Source organism: Drosophila miranda, chromosome XR (genome assembly GCF_003369915.1).
Source record: "Drosophila miranda strain MSH22 chromosome XR, D.miranda_PacBio2.1, whole genome shotgun sequence".
Classification (NCBI taxonomy): Eukaryota; Metazoa; Arthropoda; class Insecta; order Diptera; family Drosophilidae; genus Drosophila; species Drosophila miranda.
This window is the reverse complement of record NC_046674.1, coordinates 29,409,772-29,429,067: the sequence shown is the minus strand read 5'-3', so window position 1 is coordinate 29,429,067 and position 19,296 is coordinate 29,409,772. Positions and strand designations below refer to the sequence as shown.

Here is a 19,296-nt window from a genome sequence, read left to right as displayed (position 1 = left end):
TCAGTACAAGAAACGCGCATGTGCGAAAAAACAAAAAACGGTAAATCAATAAAAACATAAAATTTAGTGCGCAAGGAGAATGCAGCAGCAGCAGCAGGAACAGGAACCAGACCGAGGCGCAACAACAATAGTCCCACGCGTAGGCAGAGAGCAGCAGAATCAAAAGCTGCACCAGGAACAATATAATCAGCAGAGAAATAACGAAAGGAAAGAAGGGGAATTGACGAAGAATTAGCTGTTTCCTGGTCGCCTGTCGACAGCAGAAGCATCAGTAGCGGGGAGTGTAGAAAGAGCAGGAAGAGGAACAACAAAAACGGAACACACAACAGCACACAGACGCATACACACACACACACACACACACACACTAGAGAATACCAGGAGCAAAAGAAGAAGGAGCAGCAGCTGAAGCAGAGGGATTTCTGAAAGATTCACCGTTAGCTAGTGAACGCAACAGCAACAGCAACAGAGAAACACAGCCAACGTAATTTTTGTAGTTTAGAGCAGAGGCAGCGACTGAACAGAAGAACCGACGGAGTAGAGAGAAATAGAGAGAGTGCAATCAGAGAGAGAGATCACGATGTATAAAACAATACGTCACGGCGAGAACAGCCTGCAATACACGATTCTACCGCAAAACGATGACTTCCGCATCGATGGTAAACTGTCGGCTGCCTCCTCGTCCTCCTCGTCGTCATCCACCGCCACGTCCAAGCGCAGCTCGGCGGCGGGACAGCGACGACGGCGCTCTTTCTTCGCCTACCTGGGCCTGATCTTCGTCTGCACCGTGATCATTGGCGCTGTCCTCATCCCCTTCCTGGTCTCCGCCGAGTGTCTGCCCAATCCCACGGAATGGTTTCTCAAGACCAAGGCGGCCCTCACCCATAGCCGGCCACCCACTGGAGCTGGAGTTGGAGCTGGATCTGGAAAGGCTTTGCCGGGGACACCGCCCACCGGGTCGCCGATGCTACAGCTAGGTCAGAGCGTGGGAAAAACAGTTAAGATTGTGAACCGGAATGGAATCGAACAGTTTGTACTGAAGGTGAACAAAACGGTCCTGGCGTCCACCACAGGAACAGAGGAGCGGCAGCAGCCGCTGACCCCCGGCAGCAGTACAACCACAACAACAAGCACCACTACAACTACCACTACCATGGCGCCACAGACCAGCAGCAGAACCAGTACTACAACTGCACCCACAACCACAACCAGAGAGCAGCCACCGCCGCCTCAGCTGCTCGTTCCAGTCAGCACTTCCGAATATGCTGCCGTGGTCCCACCGCAAGGCCAGCAGCGCCATCTGCCGGCCACCATGATCACCACACGAATCATACAGGTGCCGCTGCTAAAGTCGGCCGCCAAGAAGCCAATCATGCCCCCGGTCCTGGCCAAGACGCAGGGCCCTGCAGAGCAGCACCAGCAGGCCGCAAAAATGGAGAAGGGCCAGAACAAGAGTAACAGCGACTGGATAAAGACGCACTGGGCCTACATAGATCCCTCGACCTACTTCCAGTGGACCGTAAGCATAGCATGTCCTCCGTCCTAGTGGCGTGTGGTGTTTCATCTCCTCTCTCCCCATCCCTCTCTTGCCTTTCAGGGCTACAAGGACGAGGATAGCGTGCTGCTGCCTGCCCTACTGGGATTCGCACTCATTGGCATGATTTTGATCATCACGGTCTGCCTGGTGGCACGCAACAAGCGCACCATCGTATCCTCGGTGCGCAAGCGGAATCGTAATGTGAGTAGGAAATTGCATTTAATTACCCTTTGGGGGGGGGCGGGACGGTCCGTTTAGGGGTCGCTCTTGTGTAACATGAGTGGTGCACCAAGGACCATAAAATGAGGCACGACCACGAAATCGTGGATTTGAATGGGTGTAAAAGATTGGAACGGAGTGACTATTGCCTGGAGGAACAGAACAAAAGTCTAAGACACATCAATCGGAAAGGCGGTTATTCCAGGGGGAGATCCGTGCAGTTTGACGGAAGCGGAGGAACTGATATGCTCCCTGGCTGGACTTATATTGACAGCCAGGCTGTCACTGGCTCCCAGATGCCCGTACGGCAGCAAGGCTCGCGTGGTCCCCCACACTGACAGAACAGAACATAGACGCTGCTAAGCCTTAGCCTGAGCAGGGGGCGACCACTGGCACGAGGGCCAGGACCAGGAGCAAGGACGAAAATTGTTTGAAATCTCCTTTGTAACTAACGTACATAGGTTACGGGGCATTATAATGGGCAAACTCCAGATGACCTCGACCTTTAACGAGAAGCTTAAACATGCGCGGGCAGCAGGGAGCTTGTCTCCAGCCCTGGCATGTGGGCAGCCCTGCTGCCACTGAGACCAGTCCCGAACTCGGAAACTAAAATTGTTCAAACAAGTGTAATTTTTGGCGTTTTACAATAACAATTTAAATTAATAATAAAAGACTGGTGAGACGTGTTTGTGAGTGTGAACAAATTGTGATCAAATATTATAAAAAAAGATAGAATTTCGCCGTTGAATCAGTTCCGGAACTGAACTAAGTTTCTATGCAGCCCTCGGCAATCGTGAACTGGAAACTGGAGCATGGCAACAACAAACCAGTTTTCTTTGTGTTGGTGTACACATCGTCGTCGTTCCACGTCACACACGGTCGCGCTCACACCAAGCATAAACTTGTGGCGCTTGGGAGAGCGAGAGAGCGCATGACTTTAGCCGGCTGTCGGCGCACCACGTGAGAGCGAGTGAGTTGGCAGGCAGGCATGTGAACAAGTGGTAGTGAGAACAACGCAGCGCTGCTGCTGTTGTTGGATAGGAGGCGCTGCGTGGCAATTTTGTTGTTGTTGCTGCTGTATAGCGCATTAAGGTTTTTTGGCAGGGCTGCACAGCCAGCGGAACCAGGGGAAGAATTTTCCGATGGATGAATTTTCATACAAAGCAGTAGAGTGTCAATATTGCAGTGTGAAATAAAGTGTGCTGTAAATGAAAGAAATCTTTGAACAACTGAATCGTGTGTGTGCTTCCAGCCCTGGATTCGGTGAAACGTAGCAGCGTACACACACACACGCACACCCACACACATCGGGCTGGCAGCATCGACGTTGACGTTGACGTTGACGTTGCCGTTTGCCGTTGCCGTTTGCCGTTGCCGTTGCCGTCCAACAGTCAGTCAGTCACACAGGTGAGAAGCAAAAGTAAAAGGCAGCAGCGCGGCTGGAGCAGAGGAGCAAGCAGCGACAGCGACTGCTACGTGTGTTGGTCAGTACCAGAAGTGAGCCTAGCCCGAGTCGAGCCGGAGCTGCAACAGAAGCGGCCAGAGTGGAGATAGCCCCCAACGCCTACGTCAGCAAAACGCGAAAAACACGAGAATCCTGTAAGCATTTCAAACCCAAACTTTTGCCTGCGTGTCTGTGCTGTGCCTCCGCAAACGTATGTGTGTGTGTGCTTCACGCCTCCCCTCTCTCTCGCATAAGTGTGTACGTGTGTGTGTTGAGCGATAGTGTGGCGGTGTTGCATGTGTGGCTCTGGGAGCCAGTCCCCTTATTGGTGTGCGAGTGCGAGCCGAGTGCCAACAAGGCAAATTGTGATTTTGCTGCGGAAGGGAGAGAGAGCTCACGGCATACACAGACTCGGAGGAGCGCACGGCATGGCCAGAATCCAGTTTCAAGCTAACAGTTCCCAGTGAGAATCTCTCATCGCTAACGTGTACAACCCATTGCAGTGACAATCCCCCAACTCCAAACTCCTCCAGGAAGATGGCCATTAAACCCGGTCTGGGACGCAAGCCCAGCAACAAAAACCCGCCGATCCTGAGCCACGAGTTCGTGATACAAAACCATGCGGACATCATCTCCTGTGTGGCAATGGTCTTCGTGGTGGGCCTGATGAATGAGTCGACGGCCTCCTTCGCCAGCGCTTTCATCTCGCTGCACCACAACGTCAGCGGGGAGGACCCCAGTAGGGAGCAGCCCTACGGCAAGGCCTACACCTATGTGGCCGGCATCAAGGACTACTGCTCGATCTTCTTCTACACCCTGACCTGCATCATCATGCACGCGATCATCCAAGAATTCGTTCTGGATAAGATCAGCAAGAAACTGCACCTCTCCAAGTTCAAGCTGGCCCGCTTCAACGAATCCGGGCAACTAGTGGCCTTCTACCTGCTCTCGTTCGTGTGGGGCGCACACGTCGTTCTGCGCGAGGGCTACCTGGGCCAGGTGGCACTGCTGTGGGAGGGCTTCCCCAGCCATCCGATGAGCTTCCTGCACAAGTTCTACTTCATCATCCAGCTGTCGTACTACCTGCACATGCTACCGGAGCTGTACTTCCAGAAGATCCGCACCAGGGAGGAGCAGCAGCCGAAGATCGTACATTCCATCAGCGGATTCAGCCTCATCGTGATCGCCTACACCCTGAGCTTCCAGCGGCTGGCCCTCGTCCTGCTCACGCTGCACTACTTCAGCGAGCTGCTCTCGCACGTTTTCCAGCTGATCGGCGTTTTCGATCGCGAGGAGCGTCTGGCCCGTCTGCGCGTGGTGAACAGTGCCTGCTTCTTCCTGGTACGCTTCGCCACCTCGGTGATTGGTGTGCTCACCCTTTACTACGGCATCGGGGGCTTGCGCTCCCTGCTGGCCCTCGGCGGTTTGATCGCCCTGCAGGGCTACCTCGTGTTCTCCTTCATCACCGAACAGCTGCGCGCCAAGCGTGAAGCCAAGCGTGAAGCGAAGCGCGAGGCCAAACTACTGGCGGCCCAGTCCTCAAAGAAGGCCATCAAGGCACCAAAGGACAAGGTGAAGCGAAAGAAGGAGAGCGACCTGCCCGAGGCGGACCAGCCGTCGCCCAGTCCCGTCAAGCAGAAGCTCAAGTGAGAGGGACCGGCGGCCAAGCCATCGACGACTCTCTCCACCTAGCAACAAAATCTTCCGCACTTCCAATCCAATCCAAAATCAGTCTTAACCAATCCAATCAAAATCCGAGAGGAGACAGATAGCCAGAGCGAGAGAGCAGCACCACTGACAGACCCCAATGTAAATGTAAATGTAATTCTCGGCCAAGGCCCGGCCAAGGCCAAGGCCAAGGCCCGGCTCCAGATCCCAGCTCCAGCTCCAGATGCAACCTGCAACAACTACACTACGCTACCGAGGCACATTTCCGCTGCATTTACCAATTTCTCAGAGCAGTACACAGAACCAGAACAGATCCACTTTCCGGCACGCGATGACACTATTTTTGAAACCTAATTTTTTGTAGCCTAAATGTTTTGTTTTCATTTTAAGTTTTATATAATTTTTTTTTTAATAAATTTTTTTTATTTTTATATAATATACACAAAAAAAAACCTGCATGTGTGCGTGGTGTGTTTTTTGGTTCCAATCTCTTTGTAATAAGTAATCGTGCGATTCCTACAAAATTATTTCAATAACAACAATTTCCAATCGTCCTATTTGCATGTAAAACTATTTTTTATAAAACAAAAACGAAAAACCACTTAAAAGAAATTAAATCTGAAGAATGTTTAAGATAAAAGAACCAGAGCAGCAGACGAAGATTGTAAACGAAGCAGACAAAAAAAAACAATTGCTAAATATATGTATAAATATATATATTTTATATAAGAAAAACTGAAGAATGCTCTGACTGATAGATGTGGGGGAGGGGATGTACACATTTAAGAACATATGTAACTGAAAGACTTCTCTCTGCCTCTTCTTTACAGGACATTGAGGAGCAGGGAGCCGAAGATAATGCCACGCTGCTTACCACCACGAATCTGTCGGATGACGACTAAGGGAACTCCCGTGTCACAAGGATCTCCGAGTATCTCTTCTTTTTCGCCTGCTTATCTAACGATCCTTCGTTTGGTCCTTCTATATGGACGCAAACGCGTGCATAGAATGGGACACGTGCTTCGGAAGCATTCGGAACCTTTCAATAGCCCTTTCGCGAACGCCCAAAGGCCCCTTATACCCATCCCCAAGCAACTTTCACTGTTATGTTTCTCTCCCGGAAGAAACCCCGAAAAAAAAACCAAAAACAAAAAAAAGACAAAGCTGAAGCTGAAGATGAAGACTGTTTCTTGAAAGCTTGAACACACAAAAATGAGCTAAAAGGTTAATTTTCCCACAAAAATGTCTTGAAAACTCGTTTTGAAACTCTTTCCAAAAATGTTGCTTAGGTTGTGCCTATGTCTTTCCGTGTGTGTGAGAGAGTGTGTACGTGTAAGTATGTATAGATATGCGTGTGTGTGAGAGAGAGAGCTTATTTCCATAATCTATAAAGATATATACATATATGTATTTATATACTATACGCACGGAGGATGCTCGATGATGATTAGAATTCGATGCTCTGAAAAATTGTGGCTCAAATATTCCCATTATCAAAAGAGCTCTTTCAAGTGAAATGGTGCAGTGCAGTTCGCTACTGTACGGACAGGTATATATAGCAGTATTAGGTGTGGAGCTATCCATATACACCTTCAATTCTGAATCAATTCGATAACATAGATTTAGAGTTTAAGATCTGTCTATTTGATAACATGTATTGGTATGTTCTCGAATAACTTCAAAATTGATAGTGTATAAAAGAACTAAATTCAAGTGGAAGATACTCAATAATGTGTATACTCGCCGTATTTAATGATCGCAAAAACTCTCCCAATTCCACATGTCATACAGTTCTGAGACGCACCGCACACCGTAGTTAATTGATGGAAAAAACTATACAAAATAACGTGATGTCCCCAGGCATCTCAAAATGCTAACGTCGTCTCCCCCTTAACTTATAATTCGTGTGTACTCTTGAAACCAAAGAATTCAAATCAAATGAAAACGTCCAGAAATGAGAAATACTTTTTTTTGTCGGTCTAGTTAAAAGGTGCTTCTAGTTATCGGGCCTGGACTGTACTTAAATTATAGCACAAATATTGTACTACGAGCAGACGAAAAGCTTCTAAATGCATTTACCATTATCCGAAAGCAGTGACCGATCCTCTAGAGCGGAGGATTAGATCCAGCCTGCAATCGAATCTCCAAAGGATTCATGTTTTGGAGCACCGCTTAAAGCCGAGCACCCAAAAAAAAAGACACAGTTGCTAAATAAAATGCAAAGGAAGCGGAAGCAGAGGCGATCCAAGTATTAGTAGATGGGAGAGATCGGATCGGGAGAGTATAACCATGTATGTATATGTATGTGTGTATGCAACACGCCGTATAACTCTATATGTGGCTCTATATATGTATGTATAACTGTGTACAACTGTGAAGCATTGACAAGTATTTGAGATGATCTGTATTTTTGTAAGCGTAATATTTAGAGCAAGAACAAATCCAATAACAAAATGAGAAAATCCAAAGAAGCAACTATTTAGCATAAGATTTTTCGGGGGCGGCACTCGCGCTGAAGAACACAAAATATTGATTTGCTCAACATATTTACATATATATACAGACACACACCCCCACACACCTCTATACAAATTATATATATACCATATATATGTATATACAATATATATGTATGTATTATGTAACGCAAAAGTATAAGGCTTGCATTTACATAAGACGACGATATAGAAGAAGCAGGATATATCCTCCATATGTATATGTTATCACTAATTTGCGAAGCTAAACAGTTAAGTCCATATACTATATACAAAAGGCAGCAATCCAATCCAGATCCAACCAGAATACGCATACATACAGCACACAAATGTTGCCATGGCCCAAAAGCGTGACATTAGATATACTCGTATATACGATTATGAACCTATATATATATGTATGTACATGTATGTATATGTATACACAAAACACACACTATATTGAATGTTTTTGCTTGTTAAAGTGAATAATAAAAAAGAAAACTAATTACATGAATATACTAAAACCTTTGGGTTGACTTTTTTAGAGTTTGGGCAGACATTTTGTTTAATCAAATCTTACGTTTATTTCAGTTCACTTAGAGACTGGTCCAATGGGTAATACATTCCCTAAAAAAAAAACCAAATGGAAGGAATTAAATTTCAGACTAACAAGTCGGAACAAAATCTCTGAAATATATATGTACAGCCAGGCTCCTTTTTTCACATTTACAAAAGTTTTTCGATTTACTTTTGAATACACATTTATTGGGGCTCCCGTTTTCGAATTCCGCAAGATTTATTCGCTTTCAAAACGAAAACATTTTCGTTGACGAAATGAAAAGTAAACGGCTTTTTATACAACAAAACGAACCTTAATGTCAAATGGAAAAATATAGATGACTTATTGATGCATTAACATAAACTTGATATCTATATCGGGGGTAATATAACTTTTTCTTTCTTTATAAATAATTTTATTTTAACCCAACCTCTTTTTGGCTCGGAAAAAATGGCCAGGGCAACAACAACAAGACCCTAAAACGAAACGTTTTGGCTGAAAACGTAATCCGCAAGAGCAAGTGAAAAACGGAGCCTGCCTGATAGTATCATCCACTTTGGATTGCCCAAGGTTTTCTTTACATACAATTTCTATTTATGTATATAATATAGGAAATACAAGAGCTTGTAGTTTCTCTCCTGTTCTAACACAAAGGGAAGGACATGCTTGAGGAGAAGCTTCATTTAGGCCCATCTTGGGCGAAACACCACAGGTGACCAGGTTCTAACAGGTGTCCAGCGTAAGGCGCCTTGATCCTGCTCTAGATCTAGTAAAAAAAAATCCGCAGTCCTTCCAGTCAATCTGAAAGAGACAACAGGAATACAGGTAGAGCATGAGGAAGAGCAGCTGTCTCTGCGGAGAGGATGGAGTATGCGTAGAGCATGTACGACATCAAAGTTTTGGCACAGGGCTAGCTCACTAAATCCGTCAAGTACACATTGATTATGGGAAACTACTGGTCAATTCAGAAATGGAGAAAACCTCAATCTGAAACGGCGTGGCTGGTCCAACTCAGTCATCTTGGTAGTGAATATGTTCAGGGCCATCATAATGCCGCCGTTGGTACCTAGGTGACACTGCTTTGTCACATTTTACAGTTGACCGTATTGCGAATGTCGTGAAATAAAACAAAACAAATAAAAAACAGAAACAAAACTGCACGGTGTAGAGATGCGCGGGCAATCGACTATAAAACTGCGAATTAGATACTGACTATCGATAGAGTGATCTCTTTGGTGCGTACCAAGCAAACATGCATATTTTTCCATTATTCAATAATATGCGTTGCAAATTTATTATTTATTTTTATTAATTATTATTATTCTAATTTATTCCCTCAGTGACTTGGATCATGTACAAATTGGAACAATCTTTTAGTATTAAATACCGTCAAATGTCGAATCAAGTTCACGGATTCTAGTGCCGCAACTATCGATAAGCATGCAGAGTGCCGAACTACCATCACCAGACATGCAGTCAAAAGAAGGCGCAAATCTAGCAAATTGTGAACAAATCATTTCACAATCGCAATTTAATTTGTATAAATCCCAAATGGAGACACGACTGGAGGTGCGTCTGCGAGAGCCCAATCCGCTGTTCACCCGCTGGCTGGAGCGTTGGCTTCGTGAGGCGGAACGACGACAGCAGAGGTCCCAGCACAAGCTGCGACAGGCCCTGGAGGCTCTGAAGAGCTATCCGCTGCCGCTGTACAGTGGGCGCGACTGCTCCGTGCTGCGTGGATTCGGTGGCACCTTGTGCCAGCTGATCGATGAAGAGCTACGTCAGCACCGGGCAGCCAGCCAGCCACAGCCGCAGACAACCACAGCCCAGTACGAAGAGCAGGTGCAACAGGTGGTCAAGGCGATGCAGGAGAAGCAACAGAAGACAAAGAAGGACCCCGCCAAGAAGCCGACCAAGAAAGCCCAGCTGGAGCAGGCTGCAGCCGAAGAACGTGAGCGAGTGGTGGAGATGCTGCCGGACAGCTTTGAGGTACTGCTCCTGGTTGACACCCAGGAGACGAGTGGCAAGAACAAGCGCGTCCTCGACCAAACGCGCAGCTACCTGCAGTCCCTGGGCGCCGACCACGAGGTGCGTCGCCTCACCGTCGGCGACTTTCTATGGATAGCCCGCGATGCGGACGGCAGCGAGCTTGTCCTGCCTTACATTGTGGAGCGCAAGCGCATGGACGACCTGGCTTCGAGCATCCGCGACGGCCGCTTTCACGAGCAAAAGCACCGTCTCCGGCAGTGCGGCTTGCCAAACGTGATCTACTTGATCGAGGACTATGGGGACAACGAGCAGCTTGGCCTGCCCCTGGACTCGCTGCTCCAGGCGCTGGCCAACACACGCATCCAGTCAGGCATCCAGGTGGTGCGGACAGAGAACCATTACCGTAGCATGTGCTACTTGGCGGGGATGAGCCGAGCGCTGCGGCAACTTTTTCTCAGCAAGAGCCTCCACAGCGTGGATCGAGCCGCATTGGGTTCGTCCAGCTGTCTGACCGACCGCCGTGTTGGTCTGTTGAAGTTCCGGGCCCTGTACGAGGACTCGGCCAAGAATGCCCAGCTGACGGTGCGCGAGGTATTCGTCCAGCAGCTGCTTCAACTGCATTCTCTCTCAATGGAGCGAGCCCTGGCCATTGTGGAGCTTTATCCCACGCCGCGTCTCCTCCTGGATGCGTACAAGGCGTGTGACGAGGTGGACCAAGCCAGGCGGCTGCTGGCGGGAATCACATGCGGGGCTTTGGAGCGACCGCTGGGAGAAAAGCTGAGCCAGTGCCTGTATGACTTTTACGGCAGCGAGTTTAGGTAGGATTAGCAATTGATTTAATGGGACATATCTAAGGTTATATACACGAATTTATACATAAGTGAGAGAATACTACGAGAGTACGATTTGGACTAGTTTCCAGGATCCTGGCTCCCTATCCTGGTCAAAAATATATCATACACATGAATAAGAGTTCTCAGTTAGCGTCTAGATCTTTCCTTCCTCTTTAGATGTTGCGGAAGTGCCGGATGGCCAGGTCCACTGGCAGATCAAAGTCAAACTTGGACAGGGCGTCGATGGAGCGCAACGAGTCGCGGAAGCCAGTGCGGGCCACATAGCTGGTGGACGAGTAGTAGGTATCAATCAGCTCGTTGCAGCTGAGGATCAGATTCAGCCACTCCACCAGCAGATGGGAGCTGTCAAAATTAAAGGAAAGGATTGAATTCAATGGAAAATCGAGCTGGAGGAATACTCACTTCAGTCCCGCACAGACAAAGGCCTTGAAGTGGGCATTGTGGCTGCGCTTGTACGGCTTGTGCATGGCCAGGATCATGCCCACTGTGCTGAGCAGGCTCTGTTTGGCCGTCACAGCCTGGGCATCGACAATGTCCAGTTGGAAGCTCAGCGAGAGCTTCCTCGCTGGTGTGTTGTTGTACTCCTCGCCATGCTTCAGCTGGTAGTACTCGAGGATCAGCTCCCAGGCGTGCATCCCCCGGCCCAGACCCAGGAACTGCGACTCTTGGGCAGACGGTGCTGCCATGCGCTGCGTCCCTGGATGCAGGCATCGCATGAAGGGCACCATCAGGCTGGAGGCCGCCGACTCGGCGGGAATCCTCAGGCCATGCTGGATCAGCTGCTGCACAGTGCGGGCAAAGTTCTTGCGCACCACGGTCGTCAGCTCGCGTCCGATAGTGGCTATGGAGTCGCCGCGCATGTGAACGATACGCCTTCCTAGGCTCAGACCCTTGATCTCCTTCTCCCACTCGAAGCGGTCGTAGCTGGCTTCCTCTTCTGAGTCGGAGGAGGTGGCTGCCGACGCAGCAGCCGCGGAATATGGTGCCAGCTCATGGCCTGCGGCCACGGCCCGTCTGCAGCGCGGTGGCAAGGTAATCAACGCTCCGTTCTGGGGATTGAGGCATGTACTCGAGGATCCCGCCTGCTGCTGTTGCTGATGCTGCTGTTGTCGCAGGGCCCGCTTGATATTGGCCAACTTCTCGCGGTCGCAGCTGAGCGTGGCGGCCAAGGCGGCCACCTCCTGGATATCCACCTCCAGCTGGGCACGAAGATCCCTGGAATATAAGGAAGCTTCAGATTTTGAGAGCACAAACGAGAGGACACACCTACCCCCAGTGATTACCCTTGTGCGTCTTCTTCAAGGTGTTCTGCTGGAAGTCCTCGCGCGGCTTGGCCAGGTGCGTGCTGGCGAACATCTGCATAAGGATGGAGGCCTTGTCCAGCAATCCGTGTGCCTTGCTATGCAGGCTCTCGCCCGCCTGGGCCACGGGCAGGGCTGACGAATGGGAATAGAAACGAGATGGAGGAGAAGTTTCCGCCGGAGCGGGCAAAGAGACCTGGGAACGGGCTGTCTGCTTGGCCGCATAGCTGTTGTAGGCTCCGGAGAGGAGCTTCAGCCTGTCGCTGCCGCTGGCAGAGGAGCCCGACCCGGAGCCCGCCGCATCGCACTGCAGGAAGGCAATGAAGCGCTCCAGGTCGGTGATCTGTGTCTTCAGCTGGGCCACCAGCTGCTCCTTCATTTTCAGCGGCCCCACAAACTCCCCGATGGCGTTGTCCACCTGGTGCCGCAGCTGATCCGTGCTGAGCGATGGCAGATCCTGCTGCTCCACCTGCAGGTTGAGCTTGGCCCGTAGCTCGTCCAGGATGAACTTCTGCTTCTCGAGGAGGACATGCTGCGGCAGGATGCCCGGTTCCCCGGCCTCATATGCCAACTGCTCCAGCTCCGTCAGCTGCGACTTGAGCTGCTCAATCAGCTGGCCATCGGACTCCGTCTCCCGCTCTGGCTCCGCGTCGGAGCCCTTCTTCTGGCCGAGGCCGGCATCGGGAATGCCCTGGAAGGCAAAGTCATCCAGATCCCGCAGTAACTGGTCCCGCTCCTCCGCGGGAGCCTCGACAATCTGTCGCACCCGCAGCTGGACGTGGGCAAAGTGCGAGGTTAGGGCCAGCAGGGAGCTGGTGAGCAGCTCCTGCTCCTCCTCGATGCTGCGGAGGCGGGCCAGTTCGCTGGCATTCTCCGTCTCATTGCCGGGGCTGCTCTTCTCCAGACTTAGGCCCAGCAAAGTGGGCTCCAGCTCGCAGTCCACCCCGGAGCTGGCGCTATTGGCGTCATCGTAGTTGGCTCCTAGCGGGGACCACCTCTCGCTAAGCATCTGCTCTGGCTCTGGATCGTGCTCGGGGTCCGTCTCGGTCTCGGTTTCCTCTGGATATGTGGCAGCTTTGTCGTGGCAGCTGTTCGCCTCATGCACAGGCTGCTGGCCTTCAACCGGTGATGATTCCATTGATTCCGTGGCCTCCGCCTCGGTCAACTGCAGTGCCTCCTCCATTTCTAAATGGAATCGCAGGCTTAGACTCTGCGTTCTGTTTACGTATCGTTTACTTTTCCGCGTTTCCCGTTTGCAAAGAAAAATCAATCGGTGGCCAGTTCCGCTTTCTATGCCAGCTGGCCCAGCGTCTGCTGCTTCCCACTCTTGTTCGCTCTCTCTAACCCTCTTTGTATGTCGTACGCTTTCGCTCGCTCTGTCTCGCTTTGTGTGTGTGTCTGTGCCACTTTGGCAGCCCGGGGGAGGATTTGGGCCACACGATGAACGCCCTGCGACAGTTTCTGACGCACTGACTGACATGAAGTAGCCATGGAAAGTCACTGCTAGCTTTCGTCCAGAGGGGTTGCAATGGAAGCTTAAAGCTTCCCGCCCGCCATCGGGGGTGTGTGCTTTTCGTTGAAAGCTTGATCCTGGATCAGTGGAGCTTACGGAGCTTTCCATGACCAAACCATTGCGTATTTAAGGGTTTTGTCAGCGGAAAGAGATACAAACGAAGCGTGGGTGGTTTTCGTACGAGCTTTTTATTGAAGTTTACATCCCACCAGTAGATATTTTGTATGATTTGAATCAAATCTTTTGATATAAGCTCTGAAGATTAGAACATCAGTAAGCTGTGGCATTCGTGGATTTAGTTAGAAAGTTAGCTTTCCAGGCAGTTTTCATACAGATGGATGGAAATGGGAGCTTAAAACTGTCCGCAACCTGGGGGTGATTGTGGCTTTCGTTGAAAGCTTTCTCCTGGATCAGTGGAGCTTACGGAGCTGTTCCTTGACCGGAACAGTCGAAGTCGACTCCTAGCTGGCAGTGACTACTCTTGCACGGGATAAAACTTCCATTGAAGGCTAGCTCTGGTGGATGTTTACTTCTGATAGTAAAATGTACATTGACGGATTTACTCTTGTTTATTGTGATATTCCGTTCTGGCGGACATTTGTCATATTTACCAACCAAACGGGTTTATCTTAAGTTTATTAAAAACATATCGTTTCTGCAATCATTTACAGTCCAAGTTTTGTTGAGTTTGGCCCATTGGCGCTCTTTCTGTAGCATTTTTAGTGTCCAGACGTGGCCGTCTGGTTAACCGACTATAATAACCTACCGACGTAATAAATCCCATTCTAATATCTCATGACACTATGAACTGATTACCCTTGATGGTCTTTTTGGGTGGTCTTCCTCTTACTTCCTGTGGTGGGTGGTTATTTTAACGAACCGCACTTTTCTAAATTGTTCATAAAATGGTTTCAAGATGACTTACTGATCGTAAGTGTGGTGCTGTTTGATGCCTGTCATATCAGCTTCCGTAATTTTAAAATTTGAAAAAGAGATGCTAATTAACAGCTATTGGATTTATCTACACAATAAAAATGTTTCCCGACTGACTTTAAGGATTTTGAATACGAGCGATCAGTTGAAAGTTATTTAACATAAGTGTCCACATTTCACGGTCCGCCACTGTATAAGGTGTAATGTTTTTAGAATTAATTACTACTACAGCATTGGCATTTGAGTTACAAGTCAGTGTTTGGGTCCCATACGAAATAGCATGGGTATGCCGAAGCGGCCAGCATATTGGCGCACAAGCGAAACAAATGCGCAGGGGGCTTGCCCCCTTCTATTTTTATACTCTATGTATTTATAATTATACCCGATACTCAAAATGAGTATTGGGGTATATTAGATTTGTGGTAAAAGTGGATGTGTGTAACGTCCAGAAGGAATCGTTTCCGACCCCATAAAGTATATATATTCTTGATCAGCATCAATAGCCGAGTCGATTGAGCCATGTCTGTCTGTCCGTCTGTCCGTCTGTCCGTCCGTCCGTCTGTCCGTCTGTCCGTCCGTCCGTCTGTCCGTCCCCTTCAGCGCCTAGTGCTCAAAGACTATAAGAGCTGGAGCAACGATGTTTTGGATCCAGACTTCTGTGATATGTCACTGCTACAAAAATATTTCAAAACTTCGCCCCGCCCACTTCCGCCCCCACAAAGGACGAAAATCTGTGGCATCCACATTTTTAAAGATACGATAAAACGTTCTGGGGATTGAGGCATGTACTCGAGGATCCCGCCTGCTGCTGTTGCTGATGCTGCTGTTGTCGCAGGGCCCGCTTGATATTGGCCAACTTCTCGCGGTCGCAGCTGAGCGTGGCGGCCAAGGCGGCCACCTCCTGGATATCCACCTCCAGCTGGGCACGAAGATCCCTGGAATATAAGGAAGCTTCAGATTTTGAGAGCACAAACGAGAGGACACACCTACCCCCAGTGATTACCCTTGTGCGTCTTCTTCAGGGTGTTCTGCTGGAAGTCCTCGCGCGGCTTGGCCAGGTGCGTGCTGGCGAACATCTGCATAAGGATGGAGGCCTTGTCCAGCAATCCGTGTGCCTTGCTATGCAGGCTCTCGCCCGCCTGGGCCACGGGCAGGGCTGACGAATGGGAATAGGAACGAGATGGAGGAGAAGTTTCCGCCGGAGCGGGCAAAGAGACCTGGGAACGGGCTGTCTGCTTGGCCGCATAGCTGTTGTAGGCTCCGGAGAGGAGCTTCAGCCTGTCGCTGCCGCTGGCAGAGGAGCCCGAACCGGAGCCCGCCGCATCGCACTGCAGGAAGGCAATGAAGCGCTCCAGGTCGGTGATCTGTGTCTTCAGCTGGGCCACCAGCTGCTCCTTCATTTTCAGCGGCCCCACAAACTCCCCGATGGCGTTGTCCACCTGGTGCCGCAGCTGATCCGTGCTGAGCGATGGCAGATCCTGCTGCTCCACCTGCAGGTTGAGCTTGGCCCGTAGCTCGTCCAGGTTGAACTTCTGATTCTCGAGGAGGACATGCTGCGGCAGGATGCCCGGTTCCCCGGCCTCATATGCCAACTGCTCCAGCTCCGTCAGCTGCGACTTGAGCTGCTCAATCAGCTGGCCATCGGACTCCGTCTCCCGCTCTGGCTCCGCGTCGGAGCCCTTCTTCTGGCCGAGGCCGGCATCGGGAATGCCCTGGAAGGCAAAGTCATCCAGATCCCGCAGTAACTGGTCCCGCTCCTCCGCGGGAGCCTCGACAATCTGTCGCACCCGCAGCTGGACATGGGCAAAGTGCGAGGTTAGGGCCAGCAGGGAGCTGGTGAGCAGCTCCTGCTCCTCCTCGATGCTGCGGAGGCGAGCCAGTTCGCTGGCATTCTCCGTCTCATTGCCGGGGCTGCTCTTCTCCAGACTTAGGCCCAGCAAAGTGGGCTCCAGCTCGCAGTCCACCCCGGAGCTGGCGCTATTGGCGTCATCGTAGTTGGCTCCTAGCGGGGACCACCTCTCGCTAAGCATCTGCTCTGGCTCTGGATCGTGCTCGGGGTCCGTCTCGGTCTCGGTTTCCTCTGGATATGTGGCAGCTTTGTCGTGGCAGCTGTTCGCCTCATGCACAGGCTGCTGGCCTTCAACCGGTGATGATTCCATTGATTCCGTGGCCTCCGCCTCGGTCAACTGCAGTGCCTCCTCCATTTCTAAATGGAATCGCAGGCTTAGACTCTGCGTTCTGTTTACGTATCGTTTACTTTTCCGCGTTTCCCGTTTGCGATAAAATAAAACGATAAAACCAAAAACGCAGAATCGTAGAGGATGACTATATGTTCTAGAGTGTAAAATCTCAACCAGATCGTATAATTATTATAGCCAGAATCAAGAAAATAATTTCATTCTTTCTCGCTCTGTCTCTCTCTAACACACAGGTTTTATGGTCGGCTTTGCCAATTGCAAAATATGAGTTCAAGGATCTCAGAACCTATAAGAGCCAGAGCAACCAAATTTGGTATCCACACTCCTGTGATATCGGACCTTGACCGTTTCGTGTCCAAATTTCGCCACACCCCCTTCCGCCCCCGCAAAGGACGAAAATCTGGGGCATCCACAAATCTCAGAGACTATTAAGGCTAGAGTAACCAAATTTGGTATCCGCACTTCTGTTAGATCCCACTATACAACGTATATCTCAGAATTTCGCCCCACCCCCTTCCGCCCCCACAAAGGACGAAAATCTGTTGCATCCACAATATTGCAGATTCGAGAAAACTAAAAACGCAGAATCATAGATAATAACCATATCTATCAGACTGCTGAATCTGGATCAGATCGGATCATTTTTATACCCAAAAGGAACAAATCAATTTGCTCTGGCTACGCAGCGCCCGACGTCACGCTCAGACTGATTTTCTGTCTCTCTCGCACGCACTCTTTGTCGTGTCGTTTAATATTAGCGGCGTCTGCCGGAGGGGAGCCATACTGACTTAGTATCGGGTATAACTGTAGAGTTGCGGTGTCCGCAGCAACTCACAACGTTCCCCCTCGTTTTTATTGTGTGATTTAAAAAATATAACCAATAATGATTACGGTTACAGTCCCTGCTACATATGTATATTTTGATACCTTTGATCCTTCTATGAAATCTCTCATTGAATTGGAAGCTTACAATGTCTTCATTATCAGTCATTAGCCGACGGTATCAAGTGAAACCTCAAGCGCATTCTTTGGACCTTCGGTAGGCTTTTACTAGTTAAAAGCTCACGGCCTCTGACTTGAAATATTTTTACATTTGAAAATCAATCTTATGGCTGTTTAAGTCAAAGTTAAAAGCTTTAAAACATGCTCTGAGCTTTCCACCACGATTGCTAAAGCTGTCCCAAAGCCCACGCATATTTACCTGTTTTATTTGTGACTAGGGGATACGATGAAAATTATGACCTACACTACCACCGCACGGAGGCGGCACAAAACATTGGTCGAACACGCGTCCAACACGCTCCCCATGTACCAGCCCCCCTCCGACTGTTTTTATTTTGGAGTGTCTCTGATAAGGCTCCTCTACCGGAGATTACCCCAAAAAGCAAACATGTTCCCCTGCTGCTGCTGCTGCTGCTGCTGCTGTTGCTGACAGTGCATCTTATCAGTCTCGGCTGATGGATAGATAACGAGTCTGTCAAGTGTCTGACACAGCAAACCCATGACGGTCATTTCGGGGTCACCCTCAGTCCCAGCCCCTCGATAGACCCAGAGATGACTCCTCCTCAAAGACGGTTGCTTATTATTTATTTATTGAAAAAAAAGGGAGAGGAAATGGAAAATATAAGAGGGAGTATAATTAGGGTCGGAGGCGGCGGATGATTAACGAGGCGTCAGATTGTGCTTGCCGCCGTCGATGGGGAAGAGAGCGCCGGTGGTGAAGCTGGCCTTGGAGCTGGCCAGGAAGGCTACGGCCTCGGCCACCTCGAACACGTCCCCAACACGGCCCATGGGATGGGAGACGATGGCCCGCTGCAGCATGGCGTTATATTCCTCATCGACGATGCCAATGCGCTGGTGGATGTTGGTCACCACAAAGCCGGGATTCACCGAGTTGACGCGCACTCCCTGTGGGGCCATCTCGAGGGCCACGATCCGGGTGAACTGGTCGAGGGCCGCCTTTGATACACCGTAACTGAGAGCGCCCGCAAAGGGTCGCAGACCGGCACAGCTGCTCACATTGACCACGGCTCCCTTGGTCTGCAGAAGATGTGGCAGCACCGCCTTGGTGAGGAGGACGACGCCGCGCAGGTTCGTGTTTAGCACCGAGTCGAACTCCTCGATGTCCAGGTCAATGAGGCCGCCCTTGCCCAGGATTCCGGCGTTGTTCACCAGCACATCGATGCGGCCGAACTGAGCGATCGTCTGCTGGACAATGGCCGCTGCATCCTTGGTCACGTCTGCGGCTATGATCTCCGCTCGAATGCCCTTCACCTGCTGCTGTAGGGTCTTCCGGGTGGCCTCCAGGTTGGCTACGTTGCGACCCACCAGCGCCAGAAGGGCTCCCTCGCGGGCCAAAACCTGGGCAATGGCTGCACCAATACCGCTGCTTGCGCCCGTCACGATCACCACCTTTTCGCTGAGACTCATCTTGAACGACTGGAGAAACGACCGGCCCTACCCGGCTATTTATGGGCAGGGCTCTCTCTCTCTCTCTCTCTCTCTGGGCCGTTTCCTGATTAGATTACAGCCCTGAAACCGCTCTCACTCCAATCGCTTAACCACCTGTTGGGGTCCGCTCTGGGGAGAGTCCCCACAACTGTT

At 50.1% G+C, this 19,296-nt stretch overlaps 6 protein-coding genes and 1 long non-coding RNA gene across 8 annotated transcripts; 3 read left to right on the top strand and 4 right to left on the bottom strand.

Annotated features, from left to right (window-relative positions):
* The first annotated feature begins 31 nt into the window (after positions 1-31).
* On the top strand, positions 32-7,859 carry LOC108152788 (cell wall integrity and stress response component 3). The gene is made up of 3 exons (XM_017282372.2): positions 32-1,519; positions 1,598-1,738; positions 5,699-7,859. Exons 1-3 carry the CDS (start codon positions 581-583, stop codon positions 5,768-5,770), a joined length of 1,152 nt encoding a protein of 383 aa, XP_017137861.1. The 5' UTR covers positions 32-580; the 3' UTR covers positions 5,771-7,859.
* LOC108152791 (translocating chain-associated membrane protein 1) lies at positions 2,653-4,969 on the top strand. Its single transcript, XM_017282373.2, has 2 exons — positions 2,653-3,355; positions 3,704-4,969. The coding sequence occupies exon 2, from the start codon at positions 3,738-3,740 to the stop codon at positions 4,848-4,850; it is 1,113 nt and encodes a 370-aa protein (XP_017137862.1). The 5' UTR covers positions 2,653-3,355; positions 3,704-3,737; the 3' UTR covers positions 4,851-4,969.
* LOC117186280 lies at positions 5,323-9,104 on the bottom strand. 2 transcript variants are annotated; one of them, XR_004471388.1, is made up of 3 exons: positions 8,886-9,100; positions 8,490-8,705; positions 5,323-7,972 (listed from the first exon to the last, which is right to left on the bottom strand). It is a non-coding gene; the product is annotated as an uncharacterized LOC117186280 (long non-coding RNA). The 2 variants fall into 2 exon arrangements; XR_004471387.1 differs by having other exon boundaries at positions 5,323-8,705; positions 8,886-9,104.
* Positions 9,105-9,339: 235 nt separating this feature from the next.
* Positions 9,340-10,865, top strand: LOC108153375 (crossover junction endonuclease MUS81). The gene has a single exon (XM_017283345.2). The coding sequence runs from the start codon at positions 9,345-9,347 to the stop codon at positions 10,713-10,715; it is 1,371 nt and encodes a 456-aa protein (XP_017138834.1). The 5' UTR covers positions 9,340-9,344; the 3' UTR covers positions 10,716-10,865.
* LOC108153374 (RUN domain-containing protein 1) lies at positions 10,799-13,530 on the bottom strand. The gene is made up of 3 exons (XM_017283344.2): positions 12,018-13,530; positions 11,150-11,962; positions 10,799-11,089 (listed from the first exon to the last, which is right to left on the bottom strand). Exons 1-3 carry the CDS (start codon positions 13,526-13,528, stop codon positions 10,900-10,902), a joined length of 2,514 nt encoding a protein of 837 aa, XP_017138833.2. The 5' UTR covers positions 13,529-13,530; the 3' UTR covers positions 10,799-10,899.
* Positions 13,531-15,242: 1,712 nt separating this feature from the next.
* LOC117186082 (RUN domain-containing protein 1-like) lies at positions 15,243-16,766 on the bottom strand. Its single transcript, XM_033386183.1, has 2 exons — positions 15,485-16,766; positions 15,243-15,429 (listed from the first exon to the last, which is right to left on the bottom strand). The coding sequence occupies exons 1-2, from the start codon at positions 16,696-16,698 to the stop codon at positions 15,243-15,245; spliced, it is 1,401 nt and encodes a 466-aa protein (XP_033242074.1). The 5' UTR covers positions 16,699-16,766.
* A 1,496-nt stretch (positions 16,767-18,262) lies between these two features.
* Positions 18,263-19,149, bottom strand: LOC108153524 (3-oxoacyl-[acyl-carrier-protein] reductase FabG). The gene has a single exon (XM_017283583.2). It carries the CDS (start codon positions 19,120-19,122, stop codon positions 18,355-18,357), a length of 768 nt encoding a protein of 255 aa, XP_017139072.1. The 5' UTR covers positions 19,123-19,149; the 3' UTR covers positions 18,263-18,354.
* Between the last annotated feature and the right edge of the window lie 147 nt (positions 19,150-19,296).